The 22,667-nt window shown below is 38.8% G+C and overlaps 1 protein-coding gene and 2 long non-coding RNA genes across 5 annotated transcripts; all 3 read left to right on the top strand.

The window, feature by feature from the left end:
* The first annotated feature begins 6,719 nt into the window (after positions 1-6,719).
* On the top strand, positions 6,720-7,884 carry LOC148734988 (uncharacterized). Its single transcript, XR_015999008.1, has 2 exons — positions 6,720-6,889; positions 7,222-7,884. It is a non-coding gene; the product is annotated as an uncharacterized LOC148734988 (long non-coding RNA).
* A 1,366-nt stretch (positions 7,885-9,250) lies between these two features.
* LOC111332887 (cytochrome P450 1A1) lies at positions 9,251-13,850 on the top strand. 3 transcript variants are annotated; one of them, XM_022938354.2, is made up of 2 exons: positions 9,251-9,504; positions 11,988-13,850. In XM_022938354.2, exons 1-2 carry the CDS (start codon positions 9,360-9,362, stop codon positions 13,394-13,396), a joined length of 1,554 nt encoding a protein of 517 aa, XP_022794089.2. In that variant the 5' UTR covers positions 9,251-9,359; the 3' UTR covers positions 13,397-13,850. The 3 variants fall into 3 exon arrangements, with proteins under 3 accessions (XP_022794089.2, XP_088610365.1, XP_088610364.1); XM_088754239.1 differs by lacking the exon at positions 9,251-9,504 and adding an exon at positions 10,720-10,905; XM_088754238.1 differs by lacking the exon at positions 9,251-9,504 and adding an exon at positions 11,022-11,388.
* A 5,896-nt stretch (positions 13,851-19,746) lies between these two features.
* On the top strand, positions 19,747-22,423 carry LOC148734987 (uncharacterized). Its single transcript, XR_015998228.1, has 4 exons — positions 19,747-20,135; positions 21,250-21,303; positions 21,677-21,731; positions 22,195-22,423. It is a non-coding gene; the product is annotated as an uncharacterized LOC148734987 (long non-coding RNA).
* The last annotated feature ends 244 nt before the right edge of the window (positions 22,424-22,667 follow it).

Raw genomic sequence — 22,667 nt, 5'->3', positions numbered from 1 at the left:
CTCTTTAAAAGCCCTGTATTCCATTTTTAAGGCAGAGAAACGCCAAGTCATTACTTGAAGAATGAGGTCTCTTTTACAAGAAATGGTTTGAACTGACGGATCGAAACAGACCAATCACGACCGACTTACGCCACTTGAGTCATACAGCCAATAATATCACGGCAAAACTGACCAATCATTTTACACGAACTGGACTAAGAACATTCTACTAACAGCAACTATTCACTCGACTCTGACGACTTCTGCACAGGTTGTCGATACGTCAGTCACCACCACCGACAACAGTCCTTATGAGGACTACACTCACCCGGACGATGGCAATACACTTTCACAAATATCTATTTTGTTTACTGGAAGACTTACTGCTGTATATAAAGAGATGACGATGGAAACAAAAATGCTGATTTTTACTATTATCGCTACATGCCTCATGAAAAAGGTATAAAAAGAAAATAAAGAACAGCTGCATAACACCTGAGGACTTGCAATATTTTTTTTTTCCTTGCTAGCCCTCCCCATCCACGCACGTACCTACTGAAACACCCAACCCACTCTCGTGATGTAGTAAATACACACCTTTTGTAAATTTGTATTTACTAAATTTATCTTTACTGCTCGCATTAAAATACAACACTGGAACGCCATAACCATTGCTGTAGTTTACATAATATTCGTTGAACAGTCAAGGGCCAATTCGAAGCAAAACGACACGTTACCTCAGCAAATGTTTTACAAATGTTAGAGAACAAAAAGTAAATTCCTACGAGGACGAAAAATTAACAATTACTACACAAACAAACTACCTAAGGCGACTGTAAAACGAAATTAAAGAAAACGATGAAAATGGAGCTGCTTACCCAGGCAGTCAGCTCAATGGATAGTGCGCTGGACTGTTGTGCGGAAGGTCGAGGGTTCGAGTCCCGGCCAGACCAACACTCAAGGTCTTAAAATAATTGAGAAGAATTTGCTACTTTTCTATAACATCAAGAAATGATTAGATATTCTAGTCTTCTCGGATAGGGACGAATAAATGGAGGTCCCGTCTCCTGCAGGGTTGGGGCAGGAGAGGTTAATTTCCCACACACGAGATTACTGTGTGATGGATGTCCTCCCCTGGAGTGGGATGGTGGGTTTGTTGTGAAGGCCGTAAGTTAGATAACTCATTGGGTTAATTACGTCACCTTCGTTAAATAAAGAATATTGCATTGTATTGTATAAAGGCAATGTGCGCACTCCAATTGCATTGCATTGTGGTAGCGTTATTTTCAATATGGAGGTAAAAGCGGTAGAAACGGGCAGAGTTTGACTAAATATTCCGTAAAAGTTAGGCCGTTTCTTTTTCTTTTCACCATAGGTAAATATAATTTGATATATTCTGAACGCGTAGAAGTACTTTTCGTGCGCATTTGTCGCATATTATATTGTTCTCAAGGTCAAACGCAAGCACTGTATTTTAGCTTGTGATTTGAGACTGGTTTTCGAGCACAGGGGGCCCAGACAAGCGACGAGTCTGGTTGTTTATTCGAAATATAAAGGAATGTATGGGAGAATATTAAAGAGTCTTATTATCGTAAACTTATATCATGAAATGTCTGAGTTAAAGCTCAAAATAAATTTAAACCTACCTCACTTGCTGTGTATTTTCGTTTCTATACTATACGTATAGTAACAGTCAACGCAAAACCCACCAAATCGCTCAAATTCGCCATTTAGAGCCACAGAAACGACAATACACAGTCATGTCAAGGGTCAGTTCACAGTTGAATAACTCGCGTCTAGGAATATAATTTCTGACTTTGAAATTATTCATCCCGCCATCGGTTGTGAGTGTAACTGTTGCCATTTGTGTCGAGATTCTAAGGCAGATTGCAGTTTCGAATCATTCTAAATAACTTCAGTTGCCTCCTAAGAACGAATTCGTCACGGAGGAATGACAGGACACGCGCAGGCCCGTCAAACGTTTTAACTTTCGAAGGAATGGCAACGGACAGTGGATCCCCATTACAATCTACGTATATATCTCGCTGCCACCAAAGATGTTCACTCCAACGCGTCAAGATGCAAATGACTCAATTTTTGTTTTACGACCATGATGCAACGCAATCAGAGTGGGTGCACCGCCTGCTGCTTACCAAATGCTGAGGGTAACCGGGGTTAGAACACTGTTTACGGTTAAGCGCAAAAACTCTGGTTGCATGAAAGGGGCGAGACAGGACAATTATATAACTAAATTTACATACAAAACGTAACAAAAGAGCGTAATTAACAAATACCGAAAAGCGAAAGGTACACGATGACAAGTAGGTGAGAGAAGAAAAAAAGAAGACGGAAACAAAGGGAAAAAATTTGCCCATACATTCATTTTTCAGAAAATGTTTTGTTTATGTTTGATTCTAGGTGGCCTGATGTTACACTATCCCGTAGAAATAATGGTAAAACTAGGGAATTATTCAAAGGGTTTCTTGGTAAAGCTGTATAAAGATTCAAGAGAAAATATCAAACATTTGGTACAATACATAATCACAATAATACTCCATCTATTGAATGAAGGGTTGTCGACCACCTAGTTTAGGGAGGGGTACCAACTGATTTTGCCGCTCATTATGATATTTTTTCATGCAGTGAATTTGCAGGTTGTCAATACTAACATGAAGCAATTCTCAAGGCTGGTACTCCCCCATGGATAACATACTAGTCCATTTAGCTCATCCCCCCTCCCAGCACCCCAACATTCCAAAGGGCTTCCCTAATTGCACAATTGGCTTTTTGTTGAGACTGTCTCAACAAATAGTCTCTTTTAGATATGGGGAAAATTTTAAGGAAAAACATTTATCCACCACACACCTTAAAGTTTTATCATGTTTCCCTACAGTATTACACTATGACTGGCGATGACCGCTATATGGTACCCATCTCGGATTGGGCCGTCTCTTTCGTATATCCTTTATCACATATACAAACATTTCCACCCGCACATCCACAATGGAACAGCTAAGGGCCTCATTCCTTTGAAGATACAACGGCTCATGCCATAATCGTTCTCTCATCAGGATTGAATAGAAGGCTTTGTAATCGCCTTTCTTTTTCATAATTATGATTTGTCACCCGTGGTGGGTTCTGGTCTTACATGTACAAACAAGACGGACGGTGGCTACTTCTCAGAGCACACAGCCGCCTATTATAGATATTTTTATTTAAAGTGAAAAATGCATCGATGTATCTTACTTTGTTACGGCAAAATGATGGTGAAAGTAGGTAGAAAAAATGCGCTCTAGTGAGGAATATTTATAGTTTACGCGTCAGCTGGCCGCGACACAGTTTACTGTACCTGAGAGAGTAAACATATTGAAACGATGAAGCGAAAAAAAAGACAATGGTTAGAATATTACAGTTCTTGATGAAACAAATCACAGATAAACACAAGACTGCTCAGTACCTGGTCTAGCAGAAGTATTCCTTAGTGAATTTCCTATTTCGATGGTTTCGCCGTTGTGAACTGTTAACCAATTGCAACTTCGCAGTTCTTCTAGAAATGATTCCTCTAGTCGCATAATAATCTTACGTCGATGAATTTTGGTTCTTTCTCTTAGATTAAGATTTAAAACACTGCAAGAGAACGCTAAGCCTTGACAAAGACCAACATTTCTTACATTTGAATTGGTTGCCATGTTAAGTCTGACCTATATACTTCAGCGTTGAATAGCAATTGAGCCATGAGCTTCTCTGGGTAGCTGCTTTGTATAGCTCGCTAAGCTTTTTAAGAAATGGTGTCAGCTTGGAACTGAACCATGAGCTTCCCAGAGTAGCTGCTTTTATAGCTCGCCAGGCTTTTAAGAAATGGTGTCGGCTTGGAACTCAAGGACTCCAATAAAGATGTCTTTTCCTTTCCTGATCATTTGTGGATCTCCTTGTTGAGGTTGATGTTGACGCACTCGAGCTCAAGCTTACTCTACAGTATTTGAGGTTGACGTTGATATACTATAAATTAAAAAAGCAAAAATAGTGGTAAACAGCCAAACAAAATAGCTGACCCACACAGTTCCTGGATATTATATTTAAGAAGAATTCATTATCACCAGGACATGTACACTTGTGTAAGGGCTATCTAACAGTCGCGGCCTGATTTGAATAACCGCTGGCATCAAATTCAAATTTGTTCGAGGAACAGCTGAATGTAGTGTGGATAATTTCAACAAACTGAAAAAGTGTTTCTTTCCTTCGAAAGTCAATTCGACCTTTTTTTGGTATTCAAACTGAGCGCTAAGCATTGAAATAAGGGGCTCTTATTATTGCAAAATCCTGTTGTATTTCAGTTTCAAGTTACGTTCAATGGCAGTAATCACAAGGGAACGAATATCAGAAAACACTGTCCTCAAGAATTTGAAGGGTTTTAAGCATCTCTCTGCTCTCCAAACTTCCAGAAATTTACCTTGTACTGATAGAGGTGGAAATGGATACACATGATGTAGTTGACGTGGACGCACTCAAAGTAAGCTTTTACTTAACGAGATTGAAGTTAAAACACTGAAGGTGATCAACAGAAGGAATATCTGACTGTGAATAAATGAAAATCATAAATGTGAACTGCGGGTATACATGATCAGATATGAACATATGATTCCATATATTCACTATCATTTATTCATCACTTCACGGGTTTATTACATATTTTGGATATATCAACAAAGTTGAAATGGTAAATTGGCCACCGTAATGATTACAAAAGCTGACGTTTCGAGCGTTAGCCCTTCGTCGGAGCTTACCTCCCAGTTGGCTTGTTAGCTCAGTTGTTCGCATTGTACCGTTATCGCAGAGGTCATACGTTCAGATCCCGCGCAAAACTAGACTTCTTCAGGCCTGATTTTCACTATTGCTCAAGTATTGTTCAACACTGCGAAGATTGCTTTGATAGTCACTAATAATATCATTACACAAAGGTTTAAAAGACATCCTGCTCAATACCCCCATGAACATCCATCAAATAAAACCGCGGAGTTAAAAGTAGAAGCTGGTAAACACTTTCCAGAGCCCAGAATAGGAGACGTTTTCGGCTTTATTTGGCACTCTATGGTGTAGACATTCTGGACCATTCTCTTTAAGCGAAACGATTTCTCAACTGAAGATAAGAACAATTCAAATTCTTTGATAATATTTGCGAAATGTCAAGACTATCTGCAAACCCGTGGAGAAGTTGGTTTACAAGTAAGGTCAAACCGCATCTACAGACAGCATAAAAAAAATGTGACGGTAGAAATTGAAACAGATTGGTTTGGAAATTAATTTTGACAGGTAAGCTGCCTGTTGCTGCGGATATGAAGGAATTAAAAAGACAAGTGAAAAAGTGAAGTAGGTGTTTTATGAGAAAGGAAATGTATAACTTGGAATGATCCATATATTTTGGGCAAATTCAGTGTCGTGATCCAGGCGGGCTTAGTACACGAGCCCTAACTCAATGAACCGAGAAATGGGTTGTTATGCAATGGTAGATAGCGTTTTTGTTGCACTCAATACACGTGCCGACATCTCTCCCTAGGTTTGAAGTTACACCTCACTCAATGTGGTCTACTGTGATAGAGAAAGTTAACCCATACAAGTCACGCTTCTGTATTCGGCTCTCTTAATTCTCAATTTATTACAACCCTTTACCCAAAACTTACTTTCAATGTCAACGTAATTGGTACGCCTACTTAAAGACAGTAACTCAAGTCCATTATATCAAAGACGTTTATAATCTCAGTTTTACTAAATGTTTTATGCACCATGAACCAATGCGTAGGAATTGTTTAAATGGGTTCCAGAAAACTCCACACCTTCTTTGAAAGGAATAACACCTGAGACGATCGTTGCATCCACTTCCCCTTTATTAGCTTTACGGCAGCTTGACACTTTCATAGAGTTATAATTACTTTTTGTTATTTGCTTTTCACGCTGACAATCTTATGAACGTTATTTTTTCGGCATTTATAGAGCGCATGTGACTCCTGCTGAGGAAATAATCTATTTCTAGATAAGGTCTCTGTCGGCTTGCGTCACGCTGCGAATTTCGCTCGCAGGTTGTTCCTGAAATAGCTGTCAGCTCAAGTGTCATGGGAAAATAGTAGAGGAAAAATACGCGTTTCTGATTGGGCAGAGTTATGTGATTAATCACTAGGGAAGCCTTAGTCAACTGCCGAAAGTTTTCATCCCGGACGACGAAGAAGGTGGGGTCGTCAATGATTACCAAACGTATTTACGATTATCTTTAATAATTCATCACATGAACATCGTAAATCGAGATCCCCGTTTAACGGGTGACAATCGACTGTAAGATGCAAAGCGAAGGCCAAGATTTAAACTAATTGTACCTCAAAATAAATGGAAAAACACTGACTACGCACCGAGGAGAGTCGCGTTACAAATCACCCCAAAAAATAGTTCAAAAGTACTTTGTCAGAATTGGCCCCCTGACATTAAATGTAGTCCCGTAGGATCGCAAAAATTTGAAGTATCTGCATTTTCGAAAAACATTTGCCATACTCTCAACGTTTGGCTTCGTAACTCAGTTGGCAGCGACTCCCAACTAGTATCTGTCGAAGCCTGAATTTTTTTTTTTTTTTCAGCCTTCTTCTCTGCAACTGCTAAAATTGCAGCCCACTTTCAAGGACCCTGGCTTTAATAGGTACCCCATAGTGTAGCCAATCGAGACTATTCCCCTTAAAGAGAGAGCGGGTGAGGGTTTTTAAGTAAAACTAAGAGCTACTAATATTCTAGAATGCTCTTTGTGTAATGTTAAGAGGGAGTGTAAACCTGTGCAGAATTTGGCTAACAACTAAGGTCAACCCGCAGACACAGCAACATAAATTATCATGTGACGGTAGAAATTGTAATAGATAGGTTTGGAAATGAACAGGTAATCTGTCTGCTGGAGACAGCGAGCAAAATTTAAATAACGAGTGAACAAGTGAATGGAGTGTTGTATAAAAAAGGGAAAATATTTTCACCATCAAACGCGTAAACAATATGGAGCGACAATTTGTTATTCTGTTGAACAACTACGAAGAATTCTTCGCATTCTTATTCCTTTCTGTCGATACTCATCTGAGTGGATTGTGGAGATATCAACTACGAAGTCTGAGTCGTGTTTCCATACTCTGGCGATAATATCGCACGAGAAGCCTTATTAAAGGGAATTTAGACTTGTTAAGTTCCTGCTGGAAGAGAATGTTTCTCTTTTCCTTTCAGAATGTTCTTCGATGAGGGATTCAAACGCTCGAAATGAGTCCGACGTTTTGCCAATTAATAGAAAATGTTTGATCTGACGTTAGATTGCCGGAACGAATGATAGCACGGGGGCACACACGCGTCTCAGTGACTGTTAATTGTGCATGATGCACTGGAACTGATTGAGCATGATTGCATGGTCTTCCGTGAGACAACGACGACTTCGCGGATAAGAGAACTTCAGAGCACTTTTGAGGTCATGAGCATATGTGACGGAACTGTGCATAAAGTGAAAGACTGCCGTGAATTTAGAGGAACACGACACCAAAGAGATCTTAAATTATGATTAAGTTTAGTCCGTTGTCGGAGTTGTGCTGTTTGGATTGTTAGGAATTTGTCAAAGGTGCTTTTGTTTCATCCTGAAGACAAATTGTTCAGCGCTTGCTGTGCATAGAGCACAGACGATTTTTGTTATCTTAAAATGCACCCAAACACTGAGCTACATTGTAATAAGGCGTATAACAAAGAGCTGTTGTAAAACTTCAAGGAACTGTTCCACTGTATGAAAGTAAATAAACTTGAAATAGCACATCTCTTCGCCGGGAAGTCATATTAGGACGTGTGGAATGTACGATGTTGGATTATAGGGGCTTAACTGCAAAATAACAAGTACAAATTATCATGCGTGGTCCTTTAAGAGGCTTTATGGCAGCTCTCTGAATCAACAGACTTAACTCGATAACTCTACTGACACAACTTAGATATAATCTTTTAATTCAGTCGCGACTTTTTATCTACTGTGAGTTCTGAGTGCAAAACTATCGACACCAGTGTGTGTGGCGAGGTTCTGACAAGCTGCACGCGAGCGGAAGTCTGACGCTTCTTGGTCAAAATAATCAACAATATTGCCGGCAACACTGATTTTCCATCCTTGATTACACAAAATTACTAGATGGAGTGATTCATTGTTCGAATAATTCAAGCAATGGATAGACCTTCCGATCAAACAGATACGAAGCCATATCGGAATTAACCAAGCTCAAAATCATGGGTTGCGAGCTTTCGAACAGGTTAGCTTTGCTAAGAAAACATCGCTCCTGCAGAGATTCGAGACTTACAGGCAGATAAGATTTAACAAATGCTGTTTCTAGGATCCTAAGAAAACAATTTTTCCAAAATGTAAACATTTGTGGCGGGCTGTCACGCCAGAACTTGACACTGCACTTGGCGTCGTAGCCAAATTGTAAATATTGCACAAGAAAATGGCTTGGTTATCTCGAGATATTCCCAGATATAACCCGCTTATCAGATGCAGCCGTGGCTAATCACATGGCTAAAGCGTGCCGGTATCTTTACAAAAAGTAACCTTTCACCGCCAGGCTTATGTTTGCTTTACTAAACAATCTCTTGACCAATCATTTCAGTCCAACTAACATTACGATGCAACCATGAATAATTTCATTGTGCTCAATACAAATGTTTCTAGGACAAAAAAGTCACAACGAGCCAAAATCGGTAGCCCATCGACGTAATTTCTGAAAATTTACTTTAGTGTACGACAAAATAACCCTGCGGCTAAATGATCAATTTTCCCAGCCAGAGCGTTGAAAAAATAGCATCTATTGTGGAAACTGATATACGGAAATAGATTTTAACGTTAAATAAAGCCACTGAAGGTCAACAATGACTCTTTGTTAAGAGGTGACCTTCCAATTTTGGAGCAGCATAATGAGCTTTCTGAAGCAAACCGTTCAGAATACTACACGCAAGTTAACGATCCGATTAACACCTTTTTCGCTAAGTAAAATTCAATTAACGTCATCTTAAGTTCCTGCATCAATGGTACACAGGAAAATTTTGCTGGGAAGGGAGTTTTCTGTACTATTTAAACAACACAGCAGCCACGTGAACATATTAAAACATTCACTGGAACACTAAGAGCACTCGATCAAAACGCGACTAATGAATTACTGTCTTAATTAACACGACTAGAATGGCGTGATGATCGCCGATAAATAGATAAAGTTCAATGGGGTGTAAACAATTTGTTCGCATATTTATACATCATTCTATGCCTCTCAAGACCATTTGAACCTTGATCGCATCTGTGTGCAGAGCGGAGAAGAGAAGACCACCTCTTGCAAGTTCTCGAGACCACTATGAGTTTTTCGTTTACTGAGTTCCTCTCAGCTGGCCAGATTTTGCTCTTATGTTGTGTAGTCTGTGTGTTCCTGACAGGAAAAGCAATATGGAAGAATTCTTTTTCCAAGTTGCCTCCAGGTCCTTGGGGCATGCCAGTGATAGGTAAGTTTAACATTCCTAAGTTAAAAAAAGATTATTTTGGCTAAGTTCTTTAAATGTTTCACTACATCGCTAAACTATGACTGTATAGACTTGGCAACTGTTTTTAACAGTTGCTAAATTGTTTTGACGTCGGATGTGGAAGAAAGTGAAATTTTCAATAACTAAGGTTCACTTTTAAAAGAACCTGCACGTGTATGTCCTGAAAAATTATTATGCAACTTTGTCGATTTAACCTTTCCGCAGATCTATGGGAGTTATGTAATGCCTCTTTGTTGGCCTTTCACCACCGGTACAGTACGTCAGTGCGTGAGCACTTTGAGCACTTTTTACGGTTTTATAAGACTATGTGGCTAAGACTCTATGTGAAATCGCCTTTATTTAGTAAATCTGATTTTGGCGACTGCAGACAAAAAAAATGCAAGGTATGGAAATTCTTGGGTGTTACATTTTCTTTGCAGCGAAGGAGCAATAACTATTTCTCCACGAGAAAGACTCTTTGTTCTTAAAGTCAACCAAAAAACTGCATTCATGAATAGGTAATTACAGAGAGCGCCCCTTGCATGACAAGAGCGTCCGAAGATTGTGAATATTGCGTGTTCATGGCCGATAGTGACGAAACTTTGTTTATTTTGAGTGTTTTTTTTTTTTTTTAAAAAAAAAAAAACAAAAATTACGCTTGAAGACTCATACTCAACTCCAGAGCTAGCACAGTGGAAGACCTTAAACTTTTTTATGGTCAACTCAATCTTTGTTCACTAATCTGCAGAAACTTTTGTGAACAAAGCCAAAGAATTAAAACCTGATTTGAAATAGTTACTTTGGTAAAAATCCTTACGATAACCCTCTATCCATAAATTGTTGGGCCTTCAAAAGTTCTTCCAGTTGGTCTTTTGAAAATAAATACAGTTCGCTAATTCGCAAAACTCAAGCCGGAGAGCCATAGAGGGTTTTCCAGTAGAGCTTATTAGCGCAACGGATAAAGGAAATGAAAAAAAAATACTTTTAACTGTCAATGAGCCTTTTGAAAATCATCAATTTCAAGTAGAACGACCAGTTTTACGAGCGTTTTTTAGCAACCAGAGAATTTTTACCTTGTCCGATCTCTTCTGTGGCTCTGTGTAAACAAATTTGGACTTTGACACCCAAGCACACCCTGGGATTAGCAGAGGCAAAGGCCACTGTTTAGTGCTCGAAACAAGTTCCGTTTACATTATACAGCCTTATAAAAAACATTTTGACACTAAATTACCCAGTTAGGGTATGATTCAACGTGGAAAACACCAAAAAAATTCAGTTTTTTTGAGATTTTCGGGCTAGTGTAGATTTTGCCGTCAACGATGTAACACGGGCAAACATCATCCAAGCTACGTGCTAGGCACAACCCAGAGAACAAATGCGGAGGTGAGCTATTCTCTAAGTGAACGGCCTCTATTATTTGAAAATCTCGCCTGTTTTCAAAAGAAAATTACGGCACACTATTTCTTATGCATAAACTTGTTAATGAGAGATTGTATCGTGCTATTAGCCTACGTCTGAGTTAGCTCCTTTGGAACGTTTCCGTAAGATATTCATCCTGTCACTGGGCGTCAATAAGGGCAGAAAGATGAGTCATCCCGTGATCACACGTAAGCGGCTGAGACGTGCTCGAACTTTTATCTTTTCAAAGGCAGTATTCTAAACAATAGTTAACAAGTGTGTGTCATGACCAAAGCCTAGAGATTATTGATATGGCTTAGTAATATTACGTTGATTTGTCTTTACAAATGAGTAAACTAGGATACAAAGACCGAAAGATTATCGGAAGAACAAAGGTTTCGAAGTCCAACTATCCTAATGAAGCTTTCACGGTCATTTCAGAGCTTTTCAATTCTTATATCTGCCCTTGTAAGTAGGTGGAACGAATTTAAGTCATAATACAGTTTACTTTTGAAATATTGACATACAGCTCCTCACGATGGAACTGAATAAAACTATTTTGACGATAATCATTATCGTCTACTGAAGTAGGACCTTTTTTTTCAGTTAAACCCGTTTAACCACCATCAAACAACAAAATGGTGATCGAAGAGATTTAAATCAGTCTAATTTGATTCAACAAAGATCTAACTTCTGAGAAACAGACCTGGCTTTTCTAAGATTTCAAAAAATTGTATTCCTTATTTCAAGTTTACTTTCTCTTCACCCGGTTTTAAGGTATAGTTAGTTATAATCCTTTTGGTCAGACCGATAAGACTGGATTACGAACTCGTTTGTGGTAGTTTCGACTTACGGTTGAGTTATTGTCAAAATAGGTTCATTTCATAGACTCGGTTGTTGATCGTTATCGCAATTTCTACTGAAATAACGAAATTATAGTCTTCTGCTATCAGAAAGACTGTAATATCAGCTCAATAACTTGACTTCATACGTAATAAATCTAGTTTGTAGATAGAGTTTAGAGTCTGCTCTTACTGAGTTGTTAATTTTTTCATGTGTAACAACAGGTGCTTGTTTCCGTTTGGGAAAAAATCCACATATTGAGTTCACCAAGATGGCTCAGCAATACGGGGACGTGTTCAGTCTAATGCTTGGAAATCGCTTGGTGGTGGTGCTAAATGGACTCGATGCAATTCAAGAGGCCCTTATCAAGCACTCGACAGCCTTTGCTGGCAGACCACAACTGCACTCCTTTCAACTTGGAAATCGTGAAGGCAACAGTATTACCCTGAGTGATTACACTCCACAGTGGCGTCTAACCCGCAAGATCAGTGTTTCTGTGATCCAGAGTTTTGCCAAGAATACAGCAAACTTACAAGAAAACCTGCTACAGGAATGCCAACGCTTGATCTGCTGCCTTAAAAAGCAGACAGGTAAACCCGTTGACGCCCTCCTGGCTTTGAAGTTCGCAACAGGCAACATCATTCTTAATGCGCTCTTCGGAGTTAAGTTTTCGTATAACAACGAAGCCCTTCGAAAAATACTTGCCATCTCCGATCGCTATGGAAAAGCTATATCTGGCAGCGCCATCGTTGATTTCTTTCCATTCTTGAAGTACTTCCCGAACAAGGCACTCTCCGATCTCGTAACCTTAATAACGGAAACTTTGGATCTCCTTGGTAAGATGTTTATCAAGAACAAAGAGACCTACACCGAAGGAGAGGTTCGCAACATCGCCGACAGTTTCATCGATACGGTTGAGAAAGAAACAATGAAAGACAAAGAGAACAGTCCAAACAGTCAGAACACACTCAACATGGCTCCGCTACTCAGTGATGAGCAGATTGTTCAAGGCATGACAGACCTCTTTGGTGGCGGCTTCGATACATCGTCAACAACTCTTAACTGGGCCCTGGCGTACCTGATCAAGTATCCCGACATTCAGTGCCAACTCCAAGAAGAGCTAGACCACGTGGTTGGAAGAGAACGCCTTCCCGTTCTTGAGGACCTGGCCTCACTTCCCCTGCTCCAAGCGACAGTATACGAGCTTATAAGGGTAACAAGCCTTGCTCCTCTTTCAGTGCCCCGTTCAACAACCGCAGAGACGAAATTTCGCGACTTCGTTATCCCGAAAGACACGATGGTCTTTGTTAACTTGTGGTCCGTGCACCGTGACCCAAAAATCTGGAAAGATCCGCATATTTTTAATCCATGGCGTTTCCTGAAAGGCGCTGGGGAGCTGATCGATCCAAAGTCATTTGGAGGTTTCCTACCATTCTCTGCTGGTCGTCGAAAATGTCCTGGTGAGCCCTTGGCCTTAAAAACAATCCCTGTTTTCCTTGCAACACTGCTTCACCACTTCCGATTTTCACAGGAAGGTTTGCCGGAAGAGTATCAAGGCATTAATCTTGAGGGTAATTGTGGTCTCACGTTAACGCCGGACAAGTTTTATGTGCGTATCGAGGAACGATTGTAAATGAACTCAATAATCGAAGGAACTGCAATTTAACTGATCTTAGCAACATTATTCAATAATCATGAGACTACAAGACCAAGAATGGGACGTGCAACCATTGGAAAAACTAGTTAGCATCAGAGTTAATTAAACGCGACCGATCTGTACAGTTGACATGGACTAATGTTGTACTCATTAAGATGGCTTCGTGTTAGTTGAAATCGCCTTCCAAGACAAGTGTAATTAATACATCGCCATTTTTAATGTAAAACGTATAATAATCATAACAATTGTATAATCTATTAATACCCTAAGTTATATTTCACTTGAGCAAATTTAATCGAGGTTGAGCTGTGCATCGCGGCAGTTTTTGCGAGTGTCTTATCCAGAAAGAAACGTTGTGCACGTATACGAAAACACCAGATTGAGAGAGTCACAATCATGTATATATTGATTAAACTTCCCATCAAACTTATATTTTCATTGTGTCCTTTCTGTAACTAAATAATTTGGATATATCACCGACGCAGCCCCAAACAGTTTCTTTCGAAACTATCAGCCTTTATACTTTCTGTAACTAGACAACGAAGTTTTTTTATATGAACTCACCAGTACATAGGATGGTGCCATAGAAAGAGTTGATTAAAAGTAAGTTTGCCCGCCATCATTTGCCCTTCTCATCTAGATCCAATAAAGAAAACTGATCCTGAACGATTATACCAGAGAATGCTACAAGAAATTAGGTTTCCCTCCCATCACTGATGGGACGATTGAATCGTCTGGAGATCCCTAATATGTGTTAAAGTGGTAAAGATTTTAATTGCTGTTTGCTGAATCGCTCCAAGTATCAGCAAAGTTTTCAATGAATGATTTTTTGCCCTCTCTTCCCTTTACCCTCGCTTAATCAAGGTGTTTGGGGAAATACAATGCTCTAAAATGAGAGTCTTGCTCTGTAAATGATATCAGTTTGAAGAACAGTGTTGATAGTCAGACGCCAATCTGGATAGAGATTAAAGCAAAGACTTCCAGAATTTGTGATCTCCTTTCGGGAATTGTAACCTCAATAAAACCTGGCCGTTGGGCGAAAACACTGATGATAAACTTAGACTGCTATGATGGTATTCTTTTGGATTTAGATGAGTTTGCGAACTTATTGATATGTAGGCCAATTAAGTTAATTTTTGCAGAGCACGTTGAAATCGACATGGGTCTCAGGGTTATTTTCTAGTGAAAACATGTAACTTTTAATGATAAATGCACTTATTCTCGTTAATTAGTACCTTTCGACCCGATACTTTTCCTTCAAGTGAAAACGAGGTAAACATAAGACAAGGGTATATTTTACTAAAGGGGTCTCTAAACAATTGGATCCATTAAACCGTGACCGTAGCATGTCTTGCAGCTCCAATCAATCAATAGCGTGCCTTAAGCCTAAGCTTCTCCAAAACACAGCAACAGGAACCTTGGGGCTTAATCACACAGTTTACCTTCGACGGCTATATTTCAGCGTTTCGGTCCATGTAAGATCGCGGTAGTGATTTGTCGACCGTCAGCAGTTCAAGGCCAAAATATAAGCAAAGGAATTTTATGCTACGCACGTGCTAACCACAACCCAGAAAAAAAAACGCAAGACCTGACCTATATTTTCTAAATGAGCAATTAAAAATCTTTAAAAAACTTTTTAATTAGTATGTATAACCATGACGGTAGCCTATAACAGTTCGATCGTGTCTTAGGCTTACGGCACGCTACAAAGCGCCAGAGAGTTCATTCTGAATGGGGTCTAATGTCGTCTGGCATTAAGGACGAGCTGTCACAATCATGTCTTTTCCTAAGAAGTATTGCAAACCGCAGTTTTAACACGTTTGACATGCATGGCGAAAGCCGACAGATCACCAGTTTGGCATTGCGACATCACCCTTATTTTTTTTTTTCAAAGAGAAGTATTAGAACTCAACAATTGTATTGCCACAAGTTGTTGTAGTACACTGCCCTGCAGATATCGGCTCCATAGGGTTCAGCTTAATGAAATGTTTCTAAAAAAATTCACACAATCAGTGCTCAATTCGTCTCTATGATTTTAAAATTTCTTCTGGAGACGAATACACATTCAGAAATTGAAACATTTCAGATTAAATTAGTCCATATTTAATAGCTACAGGTCCAGCCAGTCAACGTGAGGGACATACTTACGAAGACAGATTGTGATCCGCTTTGTAGCACCGAAAGTGATCACGTTTTTTTACTTGATTCTTGGCAAAGGCTGGATAACGAAAAGAGACTAGGTCGAGACAGTGCGTTACAAGATACGAAGAATCAAATGAAAGTTCGAGTTGAGAGCTATAAATGCTTAAATTTTGATAACCCTAAGACACCGAGGAATGAATTTCTCGTGCACTAATTTTTCAAAAATGTCACGAAATCATTCCATTTCAGTGTTACAATTCTCTGTTGATCTAACCAGGACATCGGACGAGCATTATGGCTTGCTCGGGGAACAGGAACATTTTAAGGATAAATTTAGGCAATCTTCCAACCAGTCTGTAACCAGCTGTCCACGTCCCCCCCCCCCCCCCCGCCAAAAAAAAACGCACAAGTTTTATTACTTAACGATTCTGTCTGACTCTAAACAATTATCGATGATAAGTGAAGGACTCCTTTAGTTTTAGCCAAGCTAAAAAAAGGGGCTTTGTTCTAAGGACTTTTCCTAGCCGGTTGACGTCTTCTCGCCGGGTGGACCACCCCCCATAAGCGAAAAAGAGAATCTCTATGTAACTACCCCCTCCCCACCCACCTTTCACATCATCTTCTATCCGAGCGTAATGGCATGAAAGATGCATAACTCTTGTCAGTGATATACATCCCACGCCAATAACGTACTATAAATATGGTTAGCAAATCTGCTCATGATCGATGACTTTTTATATAGGTCCAGGGAGGTTTTAATAAGACAGTTCTAATAGACTTGTACAATTGTGAAAGGAGTAGCTTTACCGTATTTACGTTTACAGGGAATATACCTGGAAAACTGAAATCTTAACATCATGATCAAGCTACATGTAAACTGATTAAAACTAAGTGAAAGTCTATCGTTGATTGAGCACTGTGCTGTTGGCAAAAGCTTTAGAATGCATAAACAAAGATTAGCCTAAAATAGAAACCAGAAAGAAAACTAATTTGAATTTTTCGCTCTGACGAGCGAGAGAATGTTTTCCTTCTTGATACGTTTTCAGTGCTCAGCAGCTCAGCAAATCGTATCAAGTTATACCATTTTAGTAACGTTCGTCGAGAGTTGACGGAAACAACGTGTCACCTGGCCTAGGATCTACAATGCCCACTTGATATCACTTTTACCTTTTCACTGTTACGTGAAATAATTTCTTGATACTTTCACGTCGCGTTCAGCTATAGATAAGAAACGTTAAATATTTCTTTTCAACATGATAATGTTTAAAAAACGGACTACATTTCAAATCACAACTATTCAACATCTCAACGGTTAAAAGAAATCAATGAAATAATCCTTAAAGAGTGATAGATATTGCTTGTCCGTGATTTTCTAAGTGTTGATCCAATATCACCAGCTCGCTGTTCATCGATCAAATTGGCACCACGCTCAACTGTGAAGGACTTTAAGTGGACACTCGAAATCAGTTTTCCTGTTTTAATTTGGCTGTCATCCAGTTACGATAAATGCACACTATAGCGCATTTTGGGGTTTTGTGGTCATAATGATGGCGGCAATAGGGCCAAGGCAAAGGCCTTAATGATGGTGCATTTCATTTCTAGAAAACCGTTGACGTAAAATGTGATGAGAATTACAAAGGTGTTCTTCAGCCGTAGGCTAATGCATGTGCCACTGAGTGAGTCAGCTAAGTTTCAAATCTGATTTACATAAAACTTAGTTCAGTCAATGAAACTTTTATTGTACTTACTTGTACATTTATTTTTCATCTGGTACCTTCATTAGTGCATAAAATATGCTTTAATATATGATTAAGGTAATCTATGACTGAATGTACCTTCTAGTGTATAGTTGTAGAGTATTGCAGTAAAAAAGCAATGTGGTGTAAAATGCAGAAGGGTTAACGAACAACTCTTGATGATGCCAAACCTGTGACAAAAGGAGGACTTGAGTTGGTTTGGGCAGAGTCTGTACACTGGTCAATTAACAGGCCAGGGTTTGAGCAGGAAATTATTAGAAAAGGTGCATGTATGAAATGTGCATTAAATTTATTTAAATACCAATTTTTTCACTTCGAACGCCCTGTGTACCTGGCATCATGGATACCTATTCCTCTCTCATCCAAAGGTGTACGGTTCGAGCCCAAGCCGCGCCAACATTTTTTTTTCTTTTTCCTTTTTTTTTTTTGTTTCTTTTTTATTTTCTTTTTTTCCTCTTTTTTTCTTATTTACGTTAATTCTTGTTCAAAGGTTAAGTTAGATCTGTTCCGAGTAAACGCACATGTGTGCACGTTTGACGACGTAGCTCTGACATTCAAATCGATAACCTGATGTCGAAATGCAGAGGTGAGGCCATAAAAACATGAACTAAACCCGCCAAAAGACGAAAAAAAAATCGAAAGAAACCCAATCAGATTCCTTTAACGAATCAGTCAGTGTCGGAACTGAACCATACGAAAGCCTTACGTTAGTCCGCCATTTTGAAAACCACGAGGGGGTTGGGGTAAGGTTTACCGACTTACACGACACCAAACATGGTGCCTACAGCCTTCCTAGATGGACGGCTCAGTAGGCACAAAATACTAATAAAAACTTAAGGGGAGAATGGAAAGCCCGTCAACCCTGTAAGAGTCAAACGAAGTTGAAAACAGAAAATGAGATTTACTTAAAAGATTGCGCACTGTTAGAAGTTCACAATAGGCCAAAAAAGTAGGGAACGTTAAGTTGTCGTGATTAAACGAAATGATTTTTTTAAGGGCTCTTGTTTCCTCAATTTTTATCTAAAAAGCGTTTGAAAAAGTAAAAAAAATACTAAGTGCGGTATCCTAGAACCATTAGGACAGAAAGATTCTATCGGATTTAGAGCAAGAGTAAGCTGTATCATTCTTTATTCTGATTACTTGGCGATTTTACTTTCAATTACGACGATGGAAATCATGATTAAGAAGTTGGAACTTCCAGACATTTCATATGAAATCCTCAGTTAAGAATGCAAGCATCACTCAACCTAGATATTATTTTCCAAATAAAACTGCGAATTCTCTGCTGCTTCATTTTTCCCCCAGGCCAACTCGGTTGTTAGAATGCAATGACTCGAATAATCAGTATTTCTTAGGCATATTCTAAACTGGACTATACCCCGACTCATTAGAAAACGAGTCCAGAAGATTAAGTCTCTCATCGCAAAATGAAAAACAGATAAACAGAAAAAGAAAATCATCAAATTTATGAAGCACACTTTACAGTTTTTACTCCTGTACCTGACCCTGCTTTTTATATGATATTTGAGGTGATAAACCCACCGAGTTAAGCTCACTGACAGCGCAAAACAAACGTTGCATTACCAGGGTTTACCCGGCAGTAAACTGCAAAGGAACATTACCATGACGCTGGGCAAATATTTAACCTTTGAGTTACCTAATATACCTTGTGCTTCCTCATCAAAAGTCACCATTTAAAGCTGCTTTTGTTCACAACACTTTTGCAAAGGAGTGTAATCCCCTTCCTGCACCATTAACATTCCGGTCCTTCTGAGCTTTGTAATAAAGCTTAATTAATAGAAATCTCTCTAAGAGCGAGTAGAGGAGTCAGATCATTGTATAGAGTAAGCGGTAACAACTGAAATATTGGTTTCTTCATAATTCACATCTTAATGTGTCCCAGCTGATCTCAAGTGTGAATTATTCGATTTCTGACTGCAGCTTTAAATTTCCAATATATAAATATATACTCGCTGGTTGGGTCATCCTTTATCGGTGTTGCTCCACATATGTAACAGACTCACGGCCAAAAGCGAGTGAGCAACATGATGACATATATGGTTTCAAAATATACCTGAGATTCAACCGCCAAAAGGCGAAATAGAAATGCCAATGAGCATTTATTTACCCGTATTAAAGAAGCTTCAAAAGAAAAAAAATTGCAAAAATTTTTAACCGGCTACGTTAGGAATATCACTAGAAGGAAAAAATAGAAGGAAACAAAAAAATGCAGAGTAAAAAGTAAATCTTTTGTCACGAAAGCGACAGCAGCTGCATTAAAATGGCAGGAAATACTCTACGCTGATAATTTCATCCATTCAAGTAAAAACTTAATTAATACCTACATGGTCTCGACTTATTTCTTTTGTTTGGATTTATTGTGACACAAATTCCCAACATTTATCTACCATCAACCCTAATTGCCACTAACTCGGATGTTCAGGGGAGAAAAGCTTTGCCAAGTTTTTAAACCTACGACCAAATGGTTTCGTTGAGAAGCCCGTGGCGGGATAAAATCGATACATGTGTACAGTTCAGAGGAAGTCGTTTCAAGTCCATTTTTTAGCGAGAAGACGTCGATTATTTTTTTGGTCCAATAAAGAAGCCTTTGCTGGATTTCTTGCGCAGAATATAATTAACAGCGTCAAAACCCAGGAAGTATTCTGTCCTATTTTATTCCGCCGATAGCAACTTGAGTCAGCGCAAGGCCGATTTTAGGCGCACAACCATGAAACCAAAATCTTCATATTATGTGTTTCTTTCTCTTCTTGTTCTTTTCAGTGTGACCAAGTACAGTGCGTCTTCGCCAGCTTATCGTGAGTACTATCTTATATCAAGTCTTTATCCTCTCTTGCTTGCGTTTAATTACGAGGTTAGACTTACCCCTTAGAATTTCACAGTCAGAAAATGATTGAAATCGTAGTATTTGGTGACATACTGATAATTTTAGAATGAACTGAGCGACTCCCAATTTTCTATCTTCTCGATGAAATAGCAGTTATCTCGATCTGTCCCAGAGTTGCACCATCCCTTTTATCATGTTAAGTGTACACTTTCTCTCCCCGTAATTAAATATAAAAAGAAATTTTACTCTGAGTTAAACGGATGTTGCTCAGACTAAGGTACGTGGTTCGTGAATTTAAATCAGAGCAAGCCATATAGTTCATATCTCAATTTAGTCCTTTACGCTGCGCTAATTTCCTTTTTCTTTTTATTTTGACTGAAATAAAAATTCAAAATAATTTTATTTATATGCACATTGAAAGTTACAGAAAAAAGTACAACGAAAAAAAAAAAACCAGAAAATACTGACATTTTTGGGGACTGTGCTAGCAGGTTAATGGTTTTTAAAGACACTGTTGTGTTGCGTCGGGGGGGCAAGCCAAAAAACAAATTGGTTATAACCTATACATTGATAAATGTATCTGAGAAAAAAAGGAAAAAAAAAGGAGAGAGAATAACCAACGCTCAAATTGTCAGCTCTTCAAAAGTAATTACAATGGTTTACATGTGGCTAGTTCATCAACCTATAAAATGAACGTGAGTTGGCAGAAGACGAAAGCAAAAACACAAAAGAATGCTCATCATTATTCAAAATACTCCAATTGTACGTGGCAACTAATTTAACCCACGAGAAAATCACCTTGTTAACTTCAAATGACTTTCCATGCAATCCACACTGATGTAAACAATTTTCACCCAAACGTTTTTTTTTCTACAAAGTAAAACATATCCCTTTTTTAAGAGGATAGTCATTCAGCCAAGTTAGAGTACTGAGGCGCCCAAGCTATTGAAAGCAGGGATGCTCTCAGTTTGTTCGTTTGGTCGCAAACCCTCTAGATCTTCCTTTTAACCTCGAAGCCGGCGTTTGTACTTGTTTTGTAAGACGTGATTTATTTCTATTAAACATAGAATTGATTCTCATTCCAGAACAAAGGGAAAAATTGAAGCTCGGCGTTGGTGGTGGGATTCTACTACCTGCAGGTATGGTAGTTTTCGACGCAAATTATCGAGACTATTAAATTAGTTGAGGCCAAACGTGGATAACCATTAGTTTCAAAAATTTCTCTCCCCTCTCAAAGATTCTTCAGGGAAAAGATGCTTAACAAGAAAAATTACTCTTTTACAAAAGCACAAATGAGGTGCCGTTGCGCTGGTTATCACAGTTTGTGTGGCAAATTTTAAAGAGAAAAAAAAAACAGATCAATAAGAAATAAAACACGTCATAAAACCGTGTTTGCTGTGCTAACTTGAACTTACCCTTAATGGAAACATAATTCTTTCAATGTTACTTTTCCATAATCAAGGAAAAGAACTTACTAAATTATTTCCACAATTAATTGTTACACAACTGCAGATGAAAGCATTGGCGAAACTGAGCGTGCGCTGAGGAGACCTTGCTTCACAGAAAGGTAAATGGTACTTTTTGGCTGCATGATTTATCCCGGGACATTGAGCAATTATTGGATGCGGTTCAGCATGATATCGGAAATTATCAAAACCGAGGTCTGAGGCAGATAACGCGGGCACTTATCTGCCGATTTGCAAGCGCATCAAGCGCTTTTTGTCGTGTGTTGTGAATGAAAAGTCTTTTATTTCGACATTTTAAATCAACACACTTTGCACATCGTCTCGGTGAATTCTGGGTATTTGATAATGTCACTTCCTTTTGCCTTGAAATGCCTGTAGAGTCCAATTCGTAAAGAAGTCTTGGGACTTGAGAAACGTATAATTCCGCCCGCCTATTGATATAGCTTTGTTATAAGGTTTTCGAGTGCATGATTTAAACTTTGAACGTCCCTGCTTGACACTACATTTCAAGTACAGTTTAGATGGGATAGTTTTTATTTGTGACAAATATTCTTTGTTTTTCAGAGGGTCACTGTGCGAGCTTTTTCCCAGGTTATAATCATGATGGCTTTTCCGCTTCTTACGATCACCGATTTTCTGTAAACTTGGCCATATTTGCGGCTTTTGTTATAATTTGTAATTTTAAGCTACCTCGATCGGTTTCCACTAAGATGTTAAGATAAATAATCATTATTTGTTGGAAAGAGGTATATTAAAGTTGAATTAAGGAAACATGGTTCCTGCCTTTATCTTATTTAATTTTTTGTGTGTGTGTGTTTGCGTGCGACCATATAGTGGCTCCTAGACTTTGGTAGACAAGCCATCAAAACTTTAGATTTGAGTCAGACAATTATCCAGCCCAGGAACCCAGGGATACTTAAGCTCAGAGGGTTGGTTGGCTCTGAATAATCATTAACGAACAAAAGATATTGGATGAACGTCAGTATTAAGAATGCAGACAAGCAATACTTATCCCTCTTTAAGGATTGAAATTAGTT

The sequence above is a fragment of the Stylophora pistillata genome, chromosome 3 (assembly GCF_964205215.1).
Source record: "Stylophora pistillata chromosome 3, jaStyPist1.2, whole genome shotgun sequence".
In the NCBI taxonomy this organism is placed as follows: domain Eukaryota; kingdom Metazoa; phylum Cnidaria; class Anthozoa; order Scleractinia; family Pocilloporidae; genus Stylophora; species Stylophora pistillata.
Note: the sequence above shows the minus strand (reverse complement) of the source record. Positions and strands in the feature narration are given on the sequence as shown.